At 30.8% G+C, this 23,291-nt stretch overlaps 1 protein-coding gene across 5 annotated transcripts in view; it reads right to left on the bottom strand.

Moving 5' to 3' along the window:
* LOC107449376 (3',5'-cyclic-AMP phosphodiesterase 4C) overlaps positions 1-23,291 on the bottom strand; it is a 174,426-nt gene that overhangs the window by 85,620 nt on the left and 65,515 nt on the right. For 2 of the 5 annotated variants that reach the window (XM_043047737.3, XM_043047738.3), the window contains exon 2: positions 12,758-12,835. The exons of 2 other annotated variants lie outside the window; for them this stretch is intronic. In XM_043047737.3, coding sequence (XP_042903671.1) covers positions 12,758-12,835 — 78 coding nt within the window. Of the gene's footprint in view, positions 1-9,197; positions 9,364-12,757; positions 12,836-23,291 lie in introns of those variants that run through there. One more of the 5 variants, XM_043047739.3, reaches the window with a different exon arrangement.

Below are 23,291 nucleotides of genomic sequence, written 5' to 3'. Positions count from 1 at the left end.
TTCCCATTTTATTTAGCAAATTTATTAGGGCTTTTTATCAGTTCACTAATTTAATTGTATAATACTATACAGGAAATACTTTTTCCGCTAGTTGCAAAACTAATATTTTAAACTCATCAAAAGATACTGTTTATTACAATGCTATTATACATTTGAAGAATGACTTGGAAAGTCAACCAATCACTCGCTTTATATCAAGAAGAATACTTTCATAAATTAAGATGATAATCAATATTTGAAATGGCTTTTATTGTTTCTGGTTTGCTTTGTGTTTCAGGCAAACGTTAATGTATTAAATGCTGCAGTAAACTTTAACTGGATATTAGTTCTTTGTAAGGGATCTAGATTATCAATAATAATAAACGCTATGAAATCATGCGCATAATTAAAAGAGACACTATTAATTAAGTTAAAACCAGTTTTTACTCATTTATTATATCTTCCTAGTGGCTTTTCGATATTAGATTAAGCAATACATCATTTTAGAAGTTCATTTGATCAAAATAAACGATATTCAGTATCGTTTCGCATAGTTGCTTCAGGCCAACTCGTGATAATCAAAAATTACCGAAATCAACAATTTTCTCTGGTATTTATCTCATTCGGTGGGCCGTAAAAAAACCTATTTTCACAGAATCTATAATAGGTATCACACTGCCTATATTAGTAAATTATTCGCATGGGATGAAAAAGAAAAACTAAATAATAAGTAAAACAGAACCAATTAAAATAATATCAGTTTATATCATAATATCGGCACCAATTAACATAATTCTGTTTCAACCACCTAAATAACATTTATGAGGTGCTTTTTTCCAGTTTTCTTTTTTTTCCGCGTGATTCGGGAAATTCAATTTCTATGTGTTAGTAAAACGTTGTGCAAAATTTTGAAAAGAAAAACACGTTTAAACTCAGCAAATATTAGCGTTTGAAATAGTAAACTATGTTTCGAATAAAACTCAACCCAGAAACATGAGCAACTGAGAAAAGGAATGTTAAACACAAATGACGAGAAATGTTGAAAATGGCCTCGATAAACGTTTTTATAAGCATTGATATGCTTAATAAGATTATAGAAGCCAGCATTTGTGGGGAAACGTTTTTGATATCTCGTTCAATCAGTACCTTCTAGAAAAGGCCTCCGCAGGGGTTACCATAAACAAGAAATTTGATCCCTTAGTAGTCCAAACGTAATTGCTTTCGTATTTACCACTAATCCGCAGCTTGGTAGCGACATCTTCTTTATTTTTCATCCACTGCGCAGTTTATGTCGGACTACTAAAGTGATCCATGTCTTCTTTCTCCTAGGAGATGTTGCTTTGGTTCGGTGATAGATGTCAGGCAATCGGCATACACAACATTTATTTAAATTTCCCTATAGAGCTGTTAACTGTGTTGTCAGAAAACACGCAAAATGGCGCGACATACACCTTTTTTTTTCTTTACGTGAGAGGATTTTTTGCCGGTAAAATTCGGAATGTTTGATAATTAATGTACCCAGACAGGGTAAGTTTGACCTCGTTGGTGTCATTGAGTTTATGATAAATTTTAAAAGGCATGCTGGTGGGCAAATAGTGTACGCTTTGAACACAATGGAACATATTATGATACGTTGCGTGACGTACGAGATGGTAATTTGGGCACGGCTAAATTATACTTGATCTTCAATTTTATTCGAAACTTTCGTTGCTGTTAAAATGGTTCTGTTCTTCACTGCTTTTTAAACTTTGTGCTTGAACGAATTCCTGTTGGGCAACCTTTCTTTCAACGGTTTGCAGTGAATATTCGTTGCTTAATGGAAAGTGTCAATAGCGACTGATAATCTGTGCAATTGCTCTCTCTTTCTGACCAATCTTCTGTAGGGTGTCTACCATTCCATTTCACTAGTATATAAGACACTCGATTCAATGGAATTTTCATAGAAGAAGGTTGACGATAACCCTTCATTGGTGACCTCCGGAAGTGATGTGAACATGCTTACCTTGACAGAAACTTCGATATCAACACGCCTATCTTGACAGGAAACTCCTACTTCGATGGATGGTCCATATTGAACAGTTGACTTGCTACACGTGACTGCGTCATTATCCAATTACTCGAACTGTTGCGACTCAGTCTTAATCACAAGCCACGTACAACGTATTCACTCGACTGCTAAAGACAACTCAGGAGCGACCACCACCGTGAACTTAATACAGCTCTCACGATCAGCATTCAAAAGTACGGTGACCTTAATTCAGCTCCACCGGCATCTCACAAGAAACAGCATCGAATCAACCAGTGGTATCCATGCATCGAATTCTATCACAGATATAATTCTGGTAGGGGAGTACTGTAGTGTGTCTACCACTACAAAATTCCAACTCACTAGTATATAAAGCATTCTAACACGATTCTATGGTAGGGTACCTTTTCATAGAACACAGTTGACATTGCCACACTACCTTTGAAGGCAGATTTCTGCTCGCGCTATTTCCTCGTTTTTGTAGATTTCGTTTCATTTTGAACATACTGTAGTTTTAAACAGCTTTGGTGCCCCCTCCCTCATGATATTCTACTTGAAGGAGGTTTGAAACGGCAATTAGTGAAATTAAATAAGGGACTCTTACAATTTTCTTATAGACAAACAAATATTTGTTTATTTGTCTCGAAAACCAATAATTATTAAGAATTAGTGTTAAGCAAATAACATTTTCTGATTCGTTTAAATAGTTTTAGTGATAATCAAAAAGTAAAATTAAATAGCTCTAGTGATAATCAGAAAGTGAAATTAAATAGCTCTAGTGATAATCAAAAAGTAAAAGATAATAAAAATAGTTCTAGTGATAATCAAAAGGTAAAAGATAATAAAAATAGTTCTAGTGATAATCAAAAAGTAAAATTAAATGGTTCTAGTGATAATCAGAAAGTGAAATTAAATAGCTCTAGTGATAATCAGAAAGTAAAAGATAATAAAAATAGTTCTAGTGATAATCAAAAGGTAAAATTAAATAGTTCTAGTGATAATCAAAAAGTAAAAATAAATAGTTCTAGTGATAATCAAAGAGTAAAAGATAATAAAATAGTTCTAGTGATAATCAAAAGTAGTTAAACTATTTCAACCTGATTTACAAGTTATATTTTGAGTCAAAAATCTAAATTCGTCTTAAAAAAAATTTGTTTCTTATGATTTCATAATTTATATATGTAAATGTAAATGCTATAAGTAAAATGCTATATGTAAATTATGAAATCATAAGAAACAAAAGCAGGTTTTTAATCGCTTCATTAAAAGTCTGTCTCTTGAATAAGAACCGTGGAGCGTAAAAATCGTAAGGATTCTAAAAAGATGGGCAAAATTTTAGGAAGTGATAGTACACACCCAGGCAAAAATTTTTTATCAAAGAATACATGGTCAAAAACAAAATGCTAAGGTGCTGGCTCATTTGGACAGTTGTTTGATGCAAACGCGAAAGCTCCATTCCTGTTGCGAGTTACTGCGCTGCGTTACTTGTCGCCAAGCTTTCGGCCGCTGCAGAAAAAGTTCGTGATATGCCTGGTGTGTTTCAGAATGTTCGCCTATCTTTTCTTCGCAGTTGTACTGCGTGCATAGAACTGTTTTGAACACTTATTGTAATCACATGCCATTAAATTTTGCTTTTATAACTTAACTTCATCGTTCTTTGTGTGTTTTTGCCTTATATAAGACATTAAACTTTGACGCCCTCTAGCGGTTTTGCGTTTTGTTCTCGACCATGCATTCTTTGATAAAAATTGTTTGCCTGGGTGTGTACTATCACTTTTACTGATCTCATATTCCAAAAAAGCTTAATTTTTCTCGCTCTTGTTATAGTATATCTTGTAGTAATAGTCGTATATTTTATTTTACAGTGTGATTGATTTAGAAATTTAGAAATATAAATAATGCCACTGCGAAAACCGAAATTAAAGAAAAATAAGAATAAAAATTACATTTTAAAAAATTATTAAGCCTGAATCAATTTTTTACAATCTAGAATATTTTCAACGAGGGATGTCATATTTCTCGCTACAAATATATTACCGACGTATACAAATATTTTACTTATCCAAAACAAAAGCTAATTTAAAAGGCAACCATTGCATATCTTTTTCACGATATTATTAAGAGCATTCTTATGCATTTTTAAAGAAAATTTTTTTTTGAAACTAAGGAATGTCTTACGCAAGCATTGCTCTCTTGCAAGTAACAATAAACAAATCCTACTTTCGTAATATTTGAACCACCACAAATAAAATTTTTAGTCGACAAAATGTTGTTACGACGGCCCAATAAATTCGAAGCATCTTGTCTATAATCACCATAAATAGAATTCTCTGGCTCAGAGAATTAACTGATTTCCTTAGTTTTGTATTTGGGAATCGAGATCTCTCCAACTTTTCCTGGCTGAATCACAGTTCTCTTAAAAAATTCTCATTGAGCTCTTCATGAGTTGGCCCAAACTTGAGTTCTTGGTCACAGATATGATTCTTTTTGGATTTTTCAAAATTCCAGAAGTTCCTAGAATTTCCTTTGTTTCCTCCTGATTTCAAGCAGAATATGCAGATGACTTACTCTCCATTAACAATTTGTGTTATAGAGACTGAATAAATTAAGTACTTCGTCTGTGTTATGGCTAAATGAGGTTCATCATTTAAGTTGGATCATTATAATGGTTGTAAAAATTATTTTTTTCTCTTTTAGTGTACACATTTTTAAATGTAGATTTTTTATTATATTTTAAAATCATTTCTTGATTTGTTTCTATTTTCTCTTATATCATTACAAAAATAGAAAAATTTTTAGTGACAGTTATAATTTTTTTTATATTTCAAAACTTCTAAACTTATTGGATTTACGAAAATATTGCTTAAATATGAATTGTGTTTAGATTGCTGTTAATAAAAGATGCACAGTTAAAATAAATATTAGATATTATATATATGCACTATCTACCAGTAAGAATTTAGACACGTGTGATTGAAAAGAAAAACAAACTTTATTCATAATCAATAGTTAGTAGAGCAATTAAAGCGTGAACTTCCCAGGGCATACTATTCCACAAGTCTTTGTGTGACGGCTAATGGTATATTCTTCCACTAGGCTTGGAGAAGACGTGTCACTGATTTTGGACACCCCTTAATTCGGCGACCCGGAGTTTTTCGATAGGGTTGAGGTCTGGGCAGGCCAATTCATTCGATTAACCCCATTGGCACCATACCAATCTTTGGTGATCCTCGCAGCATGACAGCTGTCATTGTCGTTCTGAAAGTAACAGGGGTCCACCTCGTAAAACTGTCACAACGTAAGAAGCACATTGTCATCCAAAATAGTGCAGTAGGCATCGTCGTTGAGCTTGCCCTGAATGGGGACCAAGGGTTCCAATCAATACCAGGAGAAACACCCCCGGACCATAATTCCACGTCCGCCGAGCCTGACTGTTGGCACAATGCATTCTGGCAAGAGACGTTCTCCAGGCATACGTCAGATCTGCCATCCGAACGGTGATCCTTGATTCGTCCCTCCAAAGAACCGCTTTCCACTGATCTAAGGTCCAATTTCAATGTGCTTTGCTCCACATCAAATTCCACTTTGTGATCATCCGCCATCCACTTTGTGATCAAAGGCTTATAGGCAACAGTATGACCATGAAAACCAAGCAGAGGTGTGCTTCTTTACGGATGGTATTAATTGAAACAACGCTCCCGGACGCCTGTTGTAACCCCTGGAGTATGTAGGCCAACGGCTGGGTGCGGTACTTCCGTATTTCTCTATACAGCACCCGTCGGTCTCCCAGTTCCGTTGGTCTTCCGTCGCGGCACATTCCGACACTCACCTTCCACTTCTTAATCACATAAGTGATTGTCGATTTTGGGTAATTCACCTCGCTAGATATGTCTCTTAAGGATCCCCCATTTTTGTGATATCCGACAATTATACCTTTTTCGAAATCAGAGAGCTCTGAACTGCGTGGTATCTTGCATGGGACTAATGCCGATGTTGTTCCCTACACGATACATACCGGTGGAGGGCGTGACGTAACTCAGGACAACAGATATGGTCATTTGCATAGGTTTCCAAATACTTACTGGTAGATAATGTATATCTATCTATCTATATATATATATATATATATATATATATATATATATATATATATATATATATATATATATATATATATATATATATATATATATATATATATATATATATATACAGGGTGGTCCCGAATTCATGGTACAAACTTTAATGGTAGGTACAGGACATTGTAACAATGATTTATTGTATAGGAATGTATAGTCGCAAGTGACGTGGTGAGGCGTAAACAGGGGAAATAAAAGGAAAGAGAAATGGAGTGATCGGTTGGTATCATTGCCGGTAGAGGGCAGTAGTGTGCAGTTTGGTGCTCGATGGATTGGGCGTGGTGGACCAATCCCTTGGCCACCCCAATCTCTCGATTTATCGAGCCTCGATTACTTTTTATGGGGACATCTAAAGCATCTTGTTTTTGAGACTCCAGTTGACTCAGATGAGGATCTCGTCGCTCGCATATCTGTAGCTGCTGCAGGTGTGCGTGAAATACCATGCATCTTTGAACGTGTACGCCAATGGCTCCACCGACGCTGTCAAGCATGTATCGCTTCTGGTGGACGCAATTTTGAACACTTACTGTAAACATGACACTTGTCAACAACGCTTTCAATAAAATCTTTGTTTTTCCTTTCGGCCGTTATTTCTTCTGTTTACGCCTCACCGCGTCACTTGCGACTATACATTCCTATACAATAAATCATTGTTACAATGTCCTGTACTTACCATTAAAGTTTGTACCATGAATTCGGGACCACCCTGTATATATATATATATATATATATATATATAGATATATACACACCAAGAAGCAATCATCCGATTGTTTTGAAATTTCGTATGCATGAATGTTTTGAACAGATACGGCTGGAATTATGCCGACTGGGCCGTATAGTCTTTAGCGACGAATCCCGCTTCAAAATGTGTCCTGAATCATCGAAGACGTGTTTGGAGACGCACAGGGCAGAGAGGGGATCCTACCTTCACTATTGCACGCCACACCGGACCTCAACAAGGCATTATGGTCTGGGGTGCCATTTCCTTTGACATCTGGACCCCTTTGGTCGTCATTACAGGTACACTTACTGCACAGCGGTACGTCGACGACATCCTAAGACCTGTTTTGCTACCGTTCCTTTTGCAGCACCATGGGCTGGTTTTTCAGCAGGACAATGCCAGACCACATACGGCACGTGTTGCTATGAGCTGTCTGCAAGTTTGTCAAACTCTTCCTTGGCCTGCCAGATCGCCAGATCTCTCTCCCATCGAGCATGTCTGGGATATAATGGGAAGGCGATTGCATCTGCACGGAATGTTGATGACCTCGTTCGACAATTGGATCGAATTTGGCAGGAAATACCGCAAGAGACCATCCGGGAGCTTTATCGGTCTACGGTACAGCTTGTATCTAGGCTGGAGGCGGGTCAACACCTTATTGAACTTGTTTCTGAAACTCTGCAATGAATTATTCAATTGGTCTAAAATGTTAATCATTTACTAGTCTGTACATTGTCTTCCTATCCACCAATTTCCGTTTCAGTAGACAACTCCTTCTTGGTGCGTCGATTCTTTTGTTATAAAGTGTATATATATATATATATATATATATATATATATATATATATATATATATATATATATATATATATATATATATATATATATATATATATATATATATATATATATATATATATATATATATATATATATATATATATATATATATATATATATATATATATATATATATATATATATATATATATTAAAGAAGTGTATCAAGCCGATAAACAATGAAACATAATGAAAGTGTTCTAAAGAAAAATTCTTCTTTACAACTCAAATGCTTCATATGTTTACACGTTAGATTTCCCAAGGAAGTCATTTTGACTGATTTTTAATTTCAATTAGAAAAACAATGATGTATATAATGACTCAATTTCTCAGAATTTTGTGACTTTTATAATTATTTTTATTGCAACTAATAACTTGTTATAAAACTGAAAATAATGTCAAAAATATTTAAAAATAATTTTAAACAAATTTCTTTATACTCACAATGTTTGGGCTATTTCAGTCTTTTTAGTGTTAAAGGGTCTGGATGTTATGACCTGTTTTGTTCTGACCAATTTGACAGCAAGTATGCTCAAAAAATACGCTCTCAAATAACACATTATTTTTTTCGTTTGCATAATTTTGTTTATTAATTTTTATTTGTTTATTAAGTTTCATGAGTTCTTTTTTCAAAGATTTGTATTTAAATCTGTTTTTCTTAATTAAATTTTTTTCATCGGATGGTCAGCAGTTCCCGACTTCTAATAAACCTATTAAATTAAAACGTGGTTAAACGTGGTTTATTTGTTGGAATATGGCACGTTGCTTAAATTCATATTAGCACTTGAATATTGGTAAAAATTTTTTTAATCTTTCTATTGCTTTGAGCTAGAATGGTTTTAAAAAGAACATATTTGACAACCTATTAAACGTTGTTTCAAGCCATTTTTTATGAATTATATGCAAGATGTCTTAGTTTGCATATTTTAATTCTAAGGAAAATTAACTTTGCATTATTTCAAAAAAGTATTTCTTTAAAACATGTCTGTACTTGCAGTCCCTGGCCAAATTATTAGACGCACCAAAAGATTCTATGTTAAATCTTAATTATCAGGTGATGCTACACAGCTGTATTGTTTTTATAAGACTGAAACCGGTTTGCACTTGCTTACGTAAGTGTATCAATTAGACGATATATTATATAAATATAGAATATGTATTATATTAAGCATTATATTAGTATATTATAATAATTAGATTGAATTATTGGAAGCACTGTAGTTTTTATTAATAATGACATGATTTGCAAGAGTTTATATACAATACTTTTATATTTAAGCATACAGGTCATGGGTTTTTACTCAGGAGATTCAGTATCCTAAGTAAAAGTTTTGATAAGTTATAGAAAGTGAAAAAAAGTTGCACATTCTTAAAAGAAATTAAAATCAAGTAAAAAGTCTAAACCACCGTATTAACTAAGGTTATTTTGATAAAAAACAATATTATGTTTACCAAGAGTGAAAAACATGCAAAATGATGAAAGAAAAACCTGTTAGGAGATGTATTGAAATTGAGACTTATAGAACGGCCAATGACTTTCTTTACTTTCCTTTTTTCACTCATCATTTGAAAATGAGATTCATGGCGAGTTTTGATAACTCTTGTTATATGTCTTACTGACTCCATTGTTGACTGAAAACTAAAGGACGAGAATAGATTCTACTGAGGAGTTTTTCTACTGACGTCACTCTTTTCTTAAATTAAAACTCCCATTTAATAGACCTTCCCAAACATTCACAAAATCATTTACAAACAAACTGTGCGAAAATTTTTAATAAAGTTTTTTTTAAAAGATTTTGTAATGGTGTTCTTTATCACGAGTTTCGTCTGTAAATGGGGTCAAAAATTTTTTAAATTCGATGAAATTATTCTTTATTTGAAAAAAGTGGGTTTTAATTGAAAATGGATTTAACATCTATACTTTTCCCAGTGTCTCATTTTTAACTGAAATTTAAGAACGATAATCAAACAAAAGAATTAACAAATAGATAAACAAAACAAAAATAAAGAAATATTTTCATAAATTAGGATTGATGAAAACGATCGTACTTTAATTGTAATGTTACTTACAGGTTAATGTACAGTACGAAGAAAGCACACCTTGAATATCTAATGATCGTATTTTCACGTTAAGAATCAATCTTAATAGACCTCAAATTATGTTAAGTGCAGACGATATTTTAATTAAAAAATCAGATACAAAAACGTACTTTCTTTGAATCCCGTTTTGTTGTTGACAGATCTTTAGAATATGGGAAGTATCTAGAAAATAGGGTCAGGAGAGTGGTTGAAAGATCAATTAATGTTAATTTTACTTTTTACGTATATATATCGAGACATTTTTAAGAGATTTAGAAATACTTATACATAGTTATGAAATTCGTATACCCAAAGATCTTAACTTCGTGAGAAATAATTTTTAATCATTGCTTATTTATGTTTATTTTTTGTATTATTTATGCGGCAAAGTATAAAATGTTACCAAAATCGGTCGAATAGTTCCTGAGAAATCGAATTTTTAAAAAAATCGTATATTTACAATTCGACTGTTCAACAAATTTCAGGGTGCTCACTGAACAAGTTTTGAATAAATAGTCAGTTAAGTTGATATTATTAAATAAGTTATAAAATATATGTGCTTTGATCAGACATCATTTAATCACATTTAAAATCAGATTAAACAGTTATTAAAGTATTTGTGACTGATATAAAACAGTGTTTTGGCGACAAATATCTTTAATATTGAAGATCATATGTCTCAATAAAGGAAAAAAATGTTTTTTTTTCTCATTATTTTTTCATATATATGCATTAAATAAGCTTATGCAGTTCCTGGCCAAAATATTAGACGCACTGTAAGATTCTACGTAAAACCTTAATTATCAGGCAATACTCAACACTTTTATAGTTTTTACGTGGCTGAAACCGGCTTAAACTTGTTTATGTATCCGTGTATTAATTGGTTAACATTGTAATACAATACGTTAAAAATAAATACAAATAGAAAGTATATAAAATATCTCCTCTATAAAAACCCATTACATTTATGTTTGAATGTAGGAGTATGACATATAAATTCGTACAAAACTTGCAAGTATTAAAACACTACTGAGCAACTAATAAATTGGTCTAATTATTATAATATACTAATATAATACCTGATATGACAAATATTCTATATTTATATAATATATCGTTTAATTTATCCAATCGTCGAATTTATAACATATATCGTTTAACTTAACCAATTAATACACTAACGCAAACAATTGCAAACCGGTTTCAGTCTCATGAAAGCAATAAAGCTGTATAGTATCACCTGATAATTAAGATTTTATATAGACTCTTACAGTGCGTCCAATAATTTAGCCAGGGGCTGTAAATGTTCAGTCATAGGTTAAAAAAATGATTTTCAGTCAGTTATAAGCAACACTTATTTACCCCAAAAAAATCTATGTATCGAGAAAAATAAAACAAAAAATCCAGGCATTATGTACTTTTTTTAAAGAGAATGCAAGATTATAGTAGAATAATATAATTCTAGATAAAACTACCTCATTCAGATATAAAATAATTATTTTTAGAGAATTGATTAACAAAAAAAAAGCGTAAAACTTATGAAATATTGTTGGTTTTTAAATGAAATACAAAGATGAGTTATTTAAGACTCCTTTATTATGATAACCGATTCCAAAATATTTTATGAATTTTCTTTTTAAGTGCCTTTTACGATTCCTACTGTTACGCTTAAAACCATTAAAAATAACCTTTTTCGATAAATATCAAAAATATACAGGTTAATCACATTAACCGGTTATTATTGCCAATGAAGTTCGGTTAGTGTGATTAATTAAGTATAATTTAGTAAAACTTGAACTCTAACGTAATTCTTGCTTGTTTATATGATGTGATAATAAATACGTCGTTGTAGAGTTAAAAGAATAAAGGATTACGTGAAACACTAAAAACACTAAGTTTTGCTTATGTTTTAACTTATAAATTCATATATATATACATATATATATATATATATATATATATATATATATATATATATATATATATATATATATATATATATATATATATATACACTATTCTACATCAATGGAAGGGATAATTTCAGTTTCTGTATAATTCAGTATATACATGATAAATAAATAATTAATACAAAAAGGGCTAAAAGAAAAAAAAGGAAGAAAATTAAGAAAAACAATAAGTTTTATTTATGTACTGCGCATAAGCTGCAAGTAAACAGAAATCATAAAATAAGAATTCAAAATGTGGGGAAAACATGAAAAAAATTACAGAGCATTGAAGAAAGGCAAAAAGAAAAATAATAATAATACAAATAACAAAAATTCGGGATAAAAAAAATCCGAAAAAAAGGAAAAAAATTAATAAAAATCCGCAAAATATAATAAATCCTTTTATAATGTAAATATTCTTTTTGCGGATATAATCGTGTGAGCTGATGAAAATATTTTATCTTTTATTATACGGATTTGCATAATTTTTTTTTCCTTTATTCGAATTTTTTTTCCTCCCGGATTTCTGTTATTTTTATTATCATTATTTTTCTTTTTCCCTTTTGTTCATTGTTCTGTAATTTTTTCTTTGTTTTCTCTCTTTCTCTCTCTCTCTGTATATATATATATATATATATATATATATATATATATATATATATATATATATATATATATATATATATATATATATATATATATATATATATATATATATATATATATATATATATATATATATATATATATATATTTATATATAAAATTTTTTCAATATCTTATATTTTCATGTTTTCTCACTTCAAATCGCTTTTTTTTTTAATTTTTTTTTTCTTTCATCCTCTGTATCCTCTAAAGAATTTTATTCATCTGAAATTTCACTCTCTTAAAAATACAAAATATTTATCGTTAGCTCATCGCGTGTGAAAGCTGAAATATGCTAAATTTTAAACAATAATAAAAATATCCGCAGAGCGTGATTGCCACTGAATTGCTTTGAAGTAAAAAGTGTTCAATTTACCTTTGTAGACGTATTTCAGGTAAACTTTCTTCATCACTAGCAGTATCATCCTTTAATTGTCTCAAGTCTTCTTTAAATCTATAAAAATATTTTAGGTTTAAGAATTTTTTTAGTTTTATACTTTAGCTTCCTCTGTAGATAAGCAATATGGATTTATTATTTGATTGAATTAATATATTTCAGACTTTCAAATATTACTAACACTAAATACATTCAATAATAACTTTTGTGTATATTTTCTTATGGAAGTTAATCCCATTATTTGGATTAAAAAAATCATTTGTTTGAAGTCTTTTATATTGATATTCCTTTCTTTCTTCCTTTCTTATATGTCCTAAAAGTCATTGTTTACAAAGCACTATTTTGAAACATGAGGCGAAAATGTTTAATTCTATTTTTAGAAAATCAATTCAAAAGCTGGTTTTTAAAATGTCATTAATGTCATTGAAAATTACCGTTCACTGCTTTAACACAATTGAATATATTTATTGATAAAAATTAATTTCTGAATGTAACAGTAAATTCATATGAAGTCAATAATATTGCAATCATCAATTATATGAAGTCTAATTTAGAAGTAACGGTAAAATAATTAACATGAAAATAACAGTAAATCGATTATTGACTCATGCTTGGCATTTTTTCTATTCATTTTTGTAGATTAATTTTATTATAATCAACATAATAAAATTATAGGATATGATAAAATATGTGTAATATTGTCAACTCCTTTAATATAATAATTAATAATAACAATTTGTAAAACAATTAATTTCATAAAATAAAACATTTATATATTTTAAAATTTTGTCTTCCAAAATTGAATGATTCGAGTAATTTTGTAATCGGTAAAAGATTTAAATTATCCAAAAGTTGTTTTGAGGTTTTTAGGGCGGATTTGTTTTTCTCATCAAAGGAATTTTTTTCCAAATAAATCTCGTTTTAAATATTTAGCTTCTTTATTATAGTTCTGATTTAACTTATAGCATTCTCAATTATACGTAAATAATATAAAATAAATTTATTAGAAAAGCATTTCCGAAACAAATTATTTTAAAATGAAATAATGCATGCAATAGTATTTTACTCTGAGTTACAGTTTTTATATAGTCTTATAAATAATGGTCTGTCAGTTTATAAGATCATGAACTTTAAAACTTATTAGTAAACACCATGAATAATTCTATTGCTTGAGCATTATTAAACTGTTTATTTTATGATCGTTTATACCCTCGTTCTTCAACAAAAACATAAAATACAAATTACATTGAAAAATTTCTATAATGAACAATGAGCTTTTCTTGAATCAGCCTAAATCCCTTCCTTCTATTATAGTTTTGACTTATTGTGAAACAATGACAATTAAAAATTTTTTTTATCCCTTTCAAAATAAATAATTGGTTAAAATAATTAATGGAAATTAAATGTAAATTGTTTAATAAATTTTCTAAAATTGCAAATATTTTTACTGGCATGTACCGAATAGTTATTAAAGACAGCAAAATAATTTTCTTTAAATTACGATTTTATAATTAAATTTGTGCACAAATATAAAAGTTATTTTTATTGCTTATTTATTTTAGTATTTATCGCGAGCATTTTAAATTATTATAAACAATAAGAGAGTGTGTCGTGAATGAATGCAGTATAAATTTTTATATTTTTCCTTTTTTCTAATGTAACAACCGAAGTTGATGATTATGCTTCAAAATTAAAAAATAATTAGGCCTATTATTATTTTATTAACATCTGTCTTTAATATATTCATCTAGAATCTTTATAAAAATCACCAAGAAAACGAAAACTTTTGAAAAAAATAAATAATAACGGGGACATGCTTGATTGTCATAAATCTCTTTCATTTTTACACAGTTTTTCTGTTGATACATTAGAAAATATACTTCTGAAACAATGACTGTATAATTACCTTAACTTTACTGCATTAAAAGGTTTACGGATTTAAAGTTTTATTATTTTTCAAATTCATGATTTTAAAGTGAGTTCATATGAACTACAATTAATTTGTAGTCATTAGCTATAAGTTTTTTTTAAAATAAATTTCTGAAAAATTACTTCAAATAAACTGCAAAGTATTTATTGTGCAACAGAAAAGCTACAGTTGATTGTCGAATAACTTAAATACTTCAATTATATAGAAAAACTGCAGTTCATTTTTAGCTGAGAATGTTAAGATTTTTCTGTAGCAAAAAACAATAATGAAATTGTTTAATTTTGTCACTTGATTTTTACTTTTGTGGGTACTCCTTATGAACAGAATAGAATTGATATAATCCTAAACAAATTTTATTTAAAACGCAATTTTGTAACACAGTTAGTTGTCAGATTCCTAAGCTTTCAATAATTGACGATTTTAATACACTAGCTCTTTTCTAATGAGCCCCTTTTAAACAGAAACCGTTACTCATTAGGTTTCACAAATGAATACTTAAGGCAAGAAAAAATCAAACAAATTACTACTGAGATAGTCGGAACCTAAAACATCAAAACCTACTTGATTTCCAGAGGATTATGTTACCCAACCATGATTATATGAGCCACTTCTGACCATAGGGTCACATGAAATTGCCACTCATGAAAAGGCTTCCAGATGCTGTTTTTCAACAAGTAATGCTCGGTCACACACTGTGTGCCACAGAAATGCCTTCACCGAATTACCAACTTTCCATGGCCTGCTCCATCTCCAAATTTAACACCGAACGAGCATATATAGCACCACTTAAAACAGCAAGTTGGACAGCCTCCAGTTGATTTAGCGGTGTTTCTACAGAAACTATGGAACAAGGTATAACAGAGCATCATAAGGGTAAGCCGCAATGTCGAACCTTACCGCATCCTGTATTTGCTCTAGAAGACTCGATTGACATTGTCGACAATTATCTCCGGAGACAGAGCTTCTCAACGAGATACTTGAGTTCGAATCCCAGCGATGACTGATTGATACGAAATCTGCTCTTTGCTCTCAACTATCACATTGTCGGCATAAAATATTTATTATCTGATCTGATATATATTATTTTCGACAAAAGTTTTTTCTCGTAAAAAACGATTTCGACTACGGATTTTTTTCGAAAAAACTTTGTACTTCGATTGTGCAAAAAAAAAAAAAAAAAAAAAAAAAGAACAATTGTGACAAAGGTTTTACTTTGTAACTTTTACAGAAAAAACTTGTTCTTGCATGTTCTTGAGGCTACTGGTTTTCTTCCTAAGTATTACGGTTTTGAGCAACCAGCTCAGCTACCAGTTTAAAATCGTGAATTTTATGGGATTTTTTTTTCCAGTGTAGACATCGAAAACAAAAATAACCTCACTTCTGAAAATTTCTCTCTCACTCACTAAAAATAAAAATTATACAATTATTTTGTTGAAAAGATGCCTTAAGACATTAAACCTAATTGTTTAGAATAACAACCAAAAACATTACTTAGCAAAGAATATTCTTTGAGTCTGCTGCACCCGGAGTTCCATCTTCAACTTACGAAGGTTTTTTCACTTTCTTGTTTAAGTGTTAGGATTTCTTTTTAGCATTTTGAATTAAAAAAATATGTTTTTTTAAACATGTATTTTTTTATTTAATCTTTACGAAAATTGGTAACGAAAAAAAAACCTACGTATTTCAGTAGCCATTTGTATACTTAATCAAAAGAATCTTACAAATCACCAATGCTTTGACCTTCTAAAAGAAAAAAAAAATTTTTTACACTTGAATAAATATAAGAATTTAGCTTCATTTAACTGTTTAAAAATTCCCAAAATATTTTTCATGTCATTTTATGAAACTAAATTTCGTTCAAAAGAAAATTATTCAAAAAACATTAATCAAAGATTGTTGACATTGTTGTCGTTGCGACTCATTCGGCTTCTCTACTAAATGCATAATTAAATATTGCTTTTATTTATTTATTATTTATTTTTTTTGATTTCGTATGCGAAAGTAAAAACTTTTAACATTTCATTAAATAACTTAATTTTTTGAGCAGTTAAGAAAATGGAATGTCTGAGGAAGAAACATCCATTGTTTTTTTCCACCAAACACTTCTATTAATAAAAAAATTTAAAAAAAAACAATAAAATGAGTAAATTAATGTTCAATAAACACTGTAAAAAATCTATCAACGCGAATTCAAATAAGAATTCGCGTTGCACCCGGAAGGGTTAAGGATTTTTGTATTTTAATGCATGAAACTGTAGTATTTATTATGATTGAAAGATAGATAAAAGAAAATGTATGAATTGGATTTCGAGGCCAAGAGGAAGATAAAGAGATGTTTGGGCGATATATCAAATCGCAATCAAGGTAAAAAACTGGAAAGCTAAAAATAAGAACAGATAAAACGATATTGTTCGACAGGCCAAGGCTCATAGCGGGCTGTAATGCTATATAAGCAAGTATTATGATTTTGCATACCTCTTAATTTGATCACAGTTTGATACAGAATTCCTCAAATCAAAGAATCTTACTATTCTCTTAAGTAGCTTTTATTTACTATGTTCATCCAACAAAAAAAAATTTCTAACCAGTATGACAACCATGACAACTCGTTTGTGAGTTTTTTTTATTCTGAACACAGCTCGAAATGCGTTTTTAAGAAAATGGACACTGCTGTAATGGACAAAATCCTGCACACGTTTCAAAATATTTGTTTAAAAAACTCAGCTGAAAATGGCATTAACCTCTCTATATACAGTCTCATATTATTAGACGCACTATAAGATTCTATGTAAAATTATAATTATCAGGAGATACTATACAGCTGTATTGTTTTTACTGTATATACACTCTATAACAAAAAAATCGACGCACCAAGAACGCACTAAGACGCGCAAAATCGACGCTCGATCAGGCTGGAATGATGCCGACTGGGGACGTATAGTCTTTAGTGACGAATCCCGCTTCCAACTGTGTCCTGACGATCATCGAAGACGTGTTTGGAGACGCACAGGGCAGAGGGAGGATCCTACCTTCACTATTGCACGCCACACCGGCCCTCAACAAGGCATTTCTGGGGTGCCATTTCCTTTGACAGCCGGACCCCTTTGGTCGTCATTAGAGGTACACTTATTGCACGGCGGTACGTCGACGACATCCTAAGACCTGTTTTGCTACCATTCCTTTTGCAGCGACCTGGACTGGTTTTTCAGCAAGACAATGCCAGACCACATACGGCACGTGTTGCTATGATTTGTCTGCAGGCTTGTCAAACTCTTCCTTGACCTGCCAGATCGCCAGATCTCTCTCCCATCGAGCATGTCTGGAATATGATGGGAAGGCGATTGCATCTGGCACGGAATGTTGATGACCTCGTTCGACAATTGGATCGAATTCGGCAGGAAATACCGCAAGAGACCATCCGGGAGCTTTATCGGTCTATGCCACGCCGTGTGGCAGCTTGTATCCAGGCTAGAGGCGGGTCAACACCTTATTGAACTTGTTACTGTAGCTCTGCAATAAATCATTCAATTGTCCTGAAATTTTAATCATTTACTATTCTGTACATTGTCTTCCTATCCATCAATTTTCGTTTCAATCGGACAACTCCTTCTTGGTGCGTCGAGTTTTTTGTTATAGAGTGTATTTAGAATTATAACTCGCGTTGAACAACCGGTCCAATTCTGAGACTATCAATGTTCAACTCTATAGCTTTATAATTTTGATATCAATCTAACAGGCAAGGAAGTTCCTAAATTTAGGATTGGGACAAATTAACCCTTGTGGAGGAACTAATCCGGGTTTCGTGGAGAGCAAAACCACAAAACTTTCCCAAGTAACGGGAGTCTACCCACTTGAGGATATTAATTTATGTCAGCATTGTGTTCGGTGTGAGAGTAGAAGATCAGCCAACGCTAGGATTCTGAGAGCATTCTATCACATTATAAACACCTGAATAAATTTTGATCTAGTGAACAGTCTGATATATGCTAATTAATATTTGAAGTTGAAATCAGACTTCACTGCATGATATACAATAAGATTCTATGTAAAATCTTAATTACCAGCTTTTATTCTGTAGATTTTGTTCCTATTTGTATTTATTTTGAACGTATTGCATTACAATGCTGTGTAAACAATTGCATCTGAGTACACCTGATAATTATAATTTTGCATAGAATCTTCTAATAATAGGACATGGGAAATCTGTTATTTTAACACATTCCACTATATCTCGAGAACCTTTTAAACGAATAATGTTATCCCAAGATTATTCGATGCAAAAAATAGTTTTTAATAATTATTTATTATTTTTTTAACATTTAATAACTGTTCAAAAAATTTTGAGGTTTTGTAATTTTTTACCCCATTTTAAGAAATGTAATTTTAAATGCCAAAACACGAAATTTGAGAGTTATATAGTTTTTAAGTTTTGCATAGTTTCTATAAGTTTTAAAATTTTGCGTATCGGTGACAAGATCGCCAAATCTTTAAATTAGATTTAAAAATTGAACACGGAACCAATGCCGACATTAATCATTAAAAAACATGAAATTAAGATAAATAAAAGTTCCCTGCTGAAACAACTAAGAAACAGCAATGGCACGTGACAAAAGGATCGAATTTATGGAAATCAAATGACTAATCAGGGGAAGAGTTAGACGTCGAAATCCATATTGTAATTTTTAAATTATTAACAAAAATATAAGTCAATTTCAATGAAAAATTATGAAATCAGATAGAAATAAATCGTTTATTTCTTTTCAGGCTTTAAATAATGGCATAAAATGTAATTTTTACCTAGAAAAGCGGAAAATAAACCCTTAATTGCGATAAAAAGTAGTTTTTGTTAAAATTTAATAGATAAAATTTAAATTATTTTTTAAAATTATTTTTATTATTACATCTACAGTAACAAAATTTTTATCCCTTTTTACATATTATAGGATCTCACAGCAGACTTATCGTTAAAACACGATACCCAGTAGATCACTGGCTGTGGTCACTTCCATCAGTCTGCGTAGGGACTGAGGGTGTGCGGTCCTCGTTAAACTGTTCTACCGTAAACTCCTTCCTGAACTTCGACTTCGCGTGCAGGTCGTCAGGATACCGAAGCGGGGGTGCCATCCCCTCTGCAGAGGATCAAAATTGTGATGGTATGTCTTCGGATGATCCTCGGGGATGTGTCCCAGACCGTCGCCAATAGCCCATTGTGCAGCTCTAGTGCGACGTAAATGAACTACAACTACAACAACTATTTATTATAGAATATTTTGTAGCGTATTACTTTGACTTTGGTTCTGAGGTAGGTAAGTAGGTATTTTATTTACATCGCACTAGACCTGCACAATGGGCTATTGGCGACGGTTTGGGAAACAACCTCTAGGATGATCCGAAGACATGCTATCACCATTTTGATCCTCTGCAGAGGGGATGGCTCCTCAACTTTGGTAGCCCGACGACCTGCGCACAAAGTCGAGCATTTTACGGCAGAACAGTTTAGCGAGGACAGATACAGCGTACCCTCGGTCCCTACGTAGGTGGTACAAAGTGGTCACCCAACCGCTTACTGATTGCAGCCAGTGATGCTTGACTTCGCTTTTGGTTATGAAATAAACTTCATAAGACACAGACAATAAGAGTTTTTAAATCTGAACACTGCTCAAAAAGCATGTGATACAGCAAAAGAGTTTTAAACCTATCAAGTTTTGGACCCAAATTTCACAAGCTAACGAAGAATAACGACATTTCGTTACTAATTTAAACACTAAGAATAATCATTGTACGGTCCCGGTCTTCGGGTTGTTTAGGTATATTACAAATGTAACTTTTCAGGTGAATTCTAAACTATAAAGTGAGTTTTTAGAACTCTTAATTCCTACAACGTTATAAATTTACATTATTACGTTATAAATTTATTGCATACGCGGCAACCTAGTAAAAAAAATTTTTAAGTTTTGAAATATTTTTTCTGAAAAAAAGCTAATTCAATAAAACGTTGGATTTATCAGTTTATTTTTAAAAAAAACGTGACTCTTTAAAAAAAGTTAAAAATGAAATCAAATGCTATATCTATTTTCTTAAACACACATTTTGAACTGTGTCTATTTTTGGAAATACATATTTCGAGCTGTGTTCATTTTTAAAGTAAGTATTTCGAGCCAGAATTTCACCTATGAGACATTTATATGCCATAAAGCAGTCCTAATGGATCTTTTTTCTTTCTTATAATTTTTCATAGTATTTTAAAATTTCGAGCTACGAGGGTAAAACCAATTATATTTTTTCATAGACAATCACTATTTGAAAGTATTTAAACAGAAAACCTATTTTTAAATAATCTTTCTTAAGTGATTATATTTTTTTTAATGTTGTTCAGTATATTATATGCTGGATCCCAGTAGATTAAAATTCATTTGTTTTAATTTTTATTTTAAAAAATGCGCCTATTTTATTTCATATTGTTTCGATGCTGAAAAACTTTTTAAATTATTTTCTGAACAAGCGTAACTTGAAAGCAATGTCAGAACAAATAATTATTTGTTTATTATAATCGTAATATCTGGTTAGATCTAATATCCATAAGAATGTAATATTTATTAGTATGAATAGCAATAGTTGTGAATGGTTTTTGAAAAGGTGTTCCTTTCAATTTATAAATAGGAAGAAATTATTTTGCTCGCACTAACATCATTTTAAATACCGTTACGATGTGAACAATTCGTATTTTTCACAAAATATAAAATTTCCTTTTTGATAAGGAAAATATAAAGTGCTTCAAATGATCGTCCTCAAACTAAAATAGTTGTCTGAACAATTCTTAAAAAAAAAAAAATATTAATAATAATATATCAAAATTTTTACAAATAAAAATTTAATCAAATAGTTTTATATTGATTTAAAAAAAAAGATATTATGAAAATGAAAAACTAAAGATAACTTTTATTTGAAACAATTATTAAGAGTAAGTGTTTCAAATGAAATAATCGTTCTCTTCTTTGGTTAAAACACTCCAAGTAAGTAATTTTTTTTCTTCTGAAAAACATTCAATCAAAAATGTATCCTAGAACGAAAAAGAACTAACTGTAAAAAATAGTACAGAATATAATTCGAAATGCCGACCAAATGATTGCTGTAATTAAGTAATTACGATATAAACCGAACCAAAAAAAAAAAAAAAAAAGAAGAAAGAAGCTATCTTATTTGTAAAAAATAATTCTATTTTTCATAAAATCTCATTTGAACTTTTAGTAATGTAAAGGGTGATTTTTTTTTTCAAAAAAATTCTGATATTAAAACTCAGGAAGAAAAGAACCACTAGTCCAAAAGAACTGATATATCAATATTAATAATTATTATCAATATTATAGCCCGAAGCAATGACAATTTTTTTGAGTGTGATAAAAATAAGTGAAATCGCATTGATAGATGGCGCTGCAAGTTAAACAGTAACTAAGAATAACGTCAATGGCAGGGGCTTTGAGAAAAAGAAAGGTTTTTCACACCTCAGTGCACTTATCTCAAGATCGTCTTTACTACGCATATAGAGTCATCTATCGGTGCGATTTGAAGTTTTTTTGTAACGACGACTAAAAAATTTCTATTGTTTTAGGAACATACTTTTGAAATTTCAGATCTTTTACATCAGTGTTTCTTTTTTTTTTTTTTTTTACAGGGTTTTAATGTCATAAGTTTAAAAATAAAATATTTTGTTCATATTTGAAAGAAGCCTTTATTAATAATATCCCTATATTAGTACAATTAAAGTGAATCTCACCTTTCTGGTATGGAATTTATTTCAGTAGATTTCTCGAGTGCAGCCACAAGACTTTTCACTTTTGGCCACCTGGCCCTTGTAACAAAAACATTTAAATAATCCTTCGCTTTTGACGAACTTTTATAAAAACTCTTTTTTTAGGGTATCCCATAAATGTTGCCTTTTATGTTGCCATAAATGTTGTCTATTATGAACTTTCATTTACAGAAAATATCCGGCATTGATTTTAGGATTACTCACCAAATCATTAAATTACAATACTGAATTAATTAGAAAGTATTTATTAGTAATAAACATAATAAGACATAAAATGAAGACAATTTAGGGTTTTACTGTTCAAAAGTGCATGAAGAAACAGTTAATAGTTAGAGAAGTGTCCCTAGCAGCGTTCGACGATGTTTCCGAGTTCCTACGCAATTTTTAATCCTTACAATGTGCCTTACATTCTCTAGATGCAACATTTACGGGGCATCCTGCATAAAAAAGGGTGATTCTACGATCATGGGACAAAATTGGAGGATATTTCGTATAGGAATGTAGGCTCAAAAGTGATGGATAAAAATATGAAGGAAGGAAAAATTAGTTACCATATTCTTTGTTCATATTCGTAATAAATATTAAATTTATTGCGAATCATATTCGTAATAAATTTAATATTGTATCATATTCGTAATAAATATTAAAAAGCCTAGTTTTACTATACGTACGAATCACGAAATCACACTCGCGAATGACATTCTTCGGCTTACTATCGTCCATAAAGCTGTCAGTCAATCCCAGCTGTACTTCATACTACTGTTAGTGGTCGC

This window comes from Parasteatoda tepidariorum, chromosome 12 (genome assembly GCF_982258835.1).
Source record: "Parasteatoda tepidariorum strain Cologne lab strain chromosome 12, Ptep-v5.0, whole genome shotgun sequence".
In the NCBI taxonomy this organism is placed as follows: Eukaryota; Metazoa; Arthropoda; class Arachnida; order Araneae; family Theridiidae; genus Parasteatoda; species Parasteatoda tepidariorum.
The sequence above is the reverse complement of the archived record's forward strand: the minus strand, read 5'-3'. Positions and strand labels throughout refer to the sequence as shown.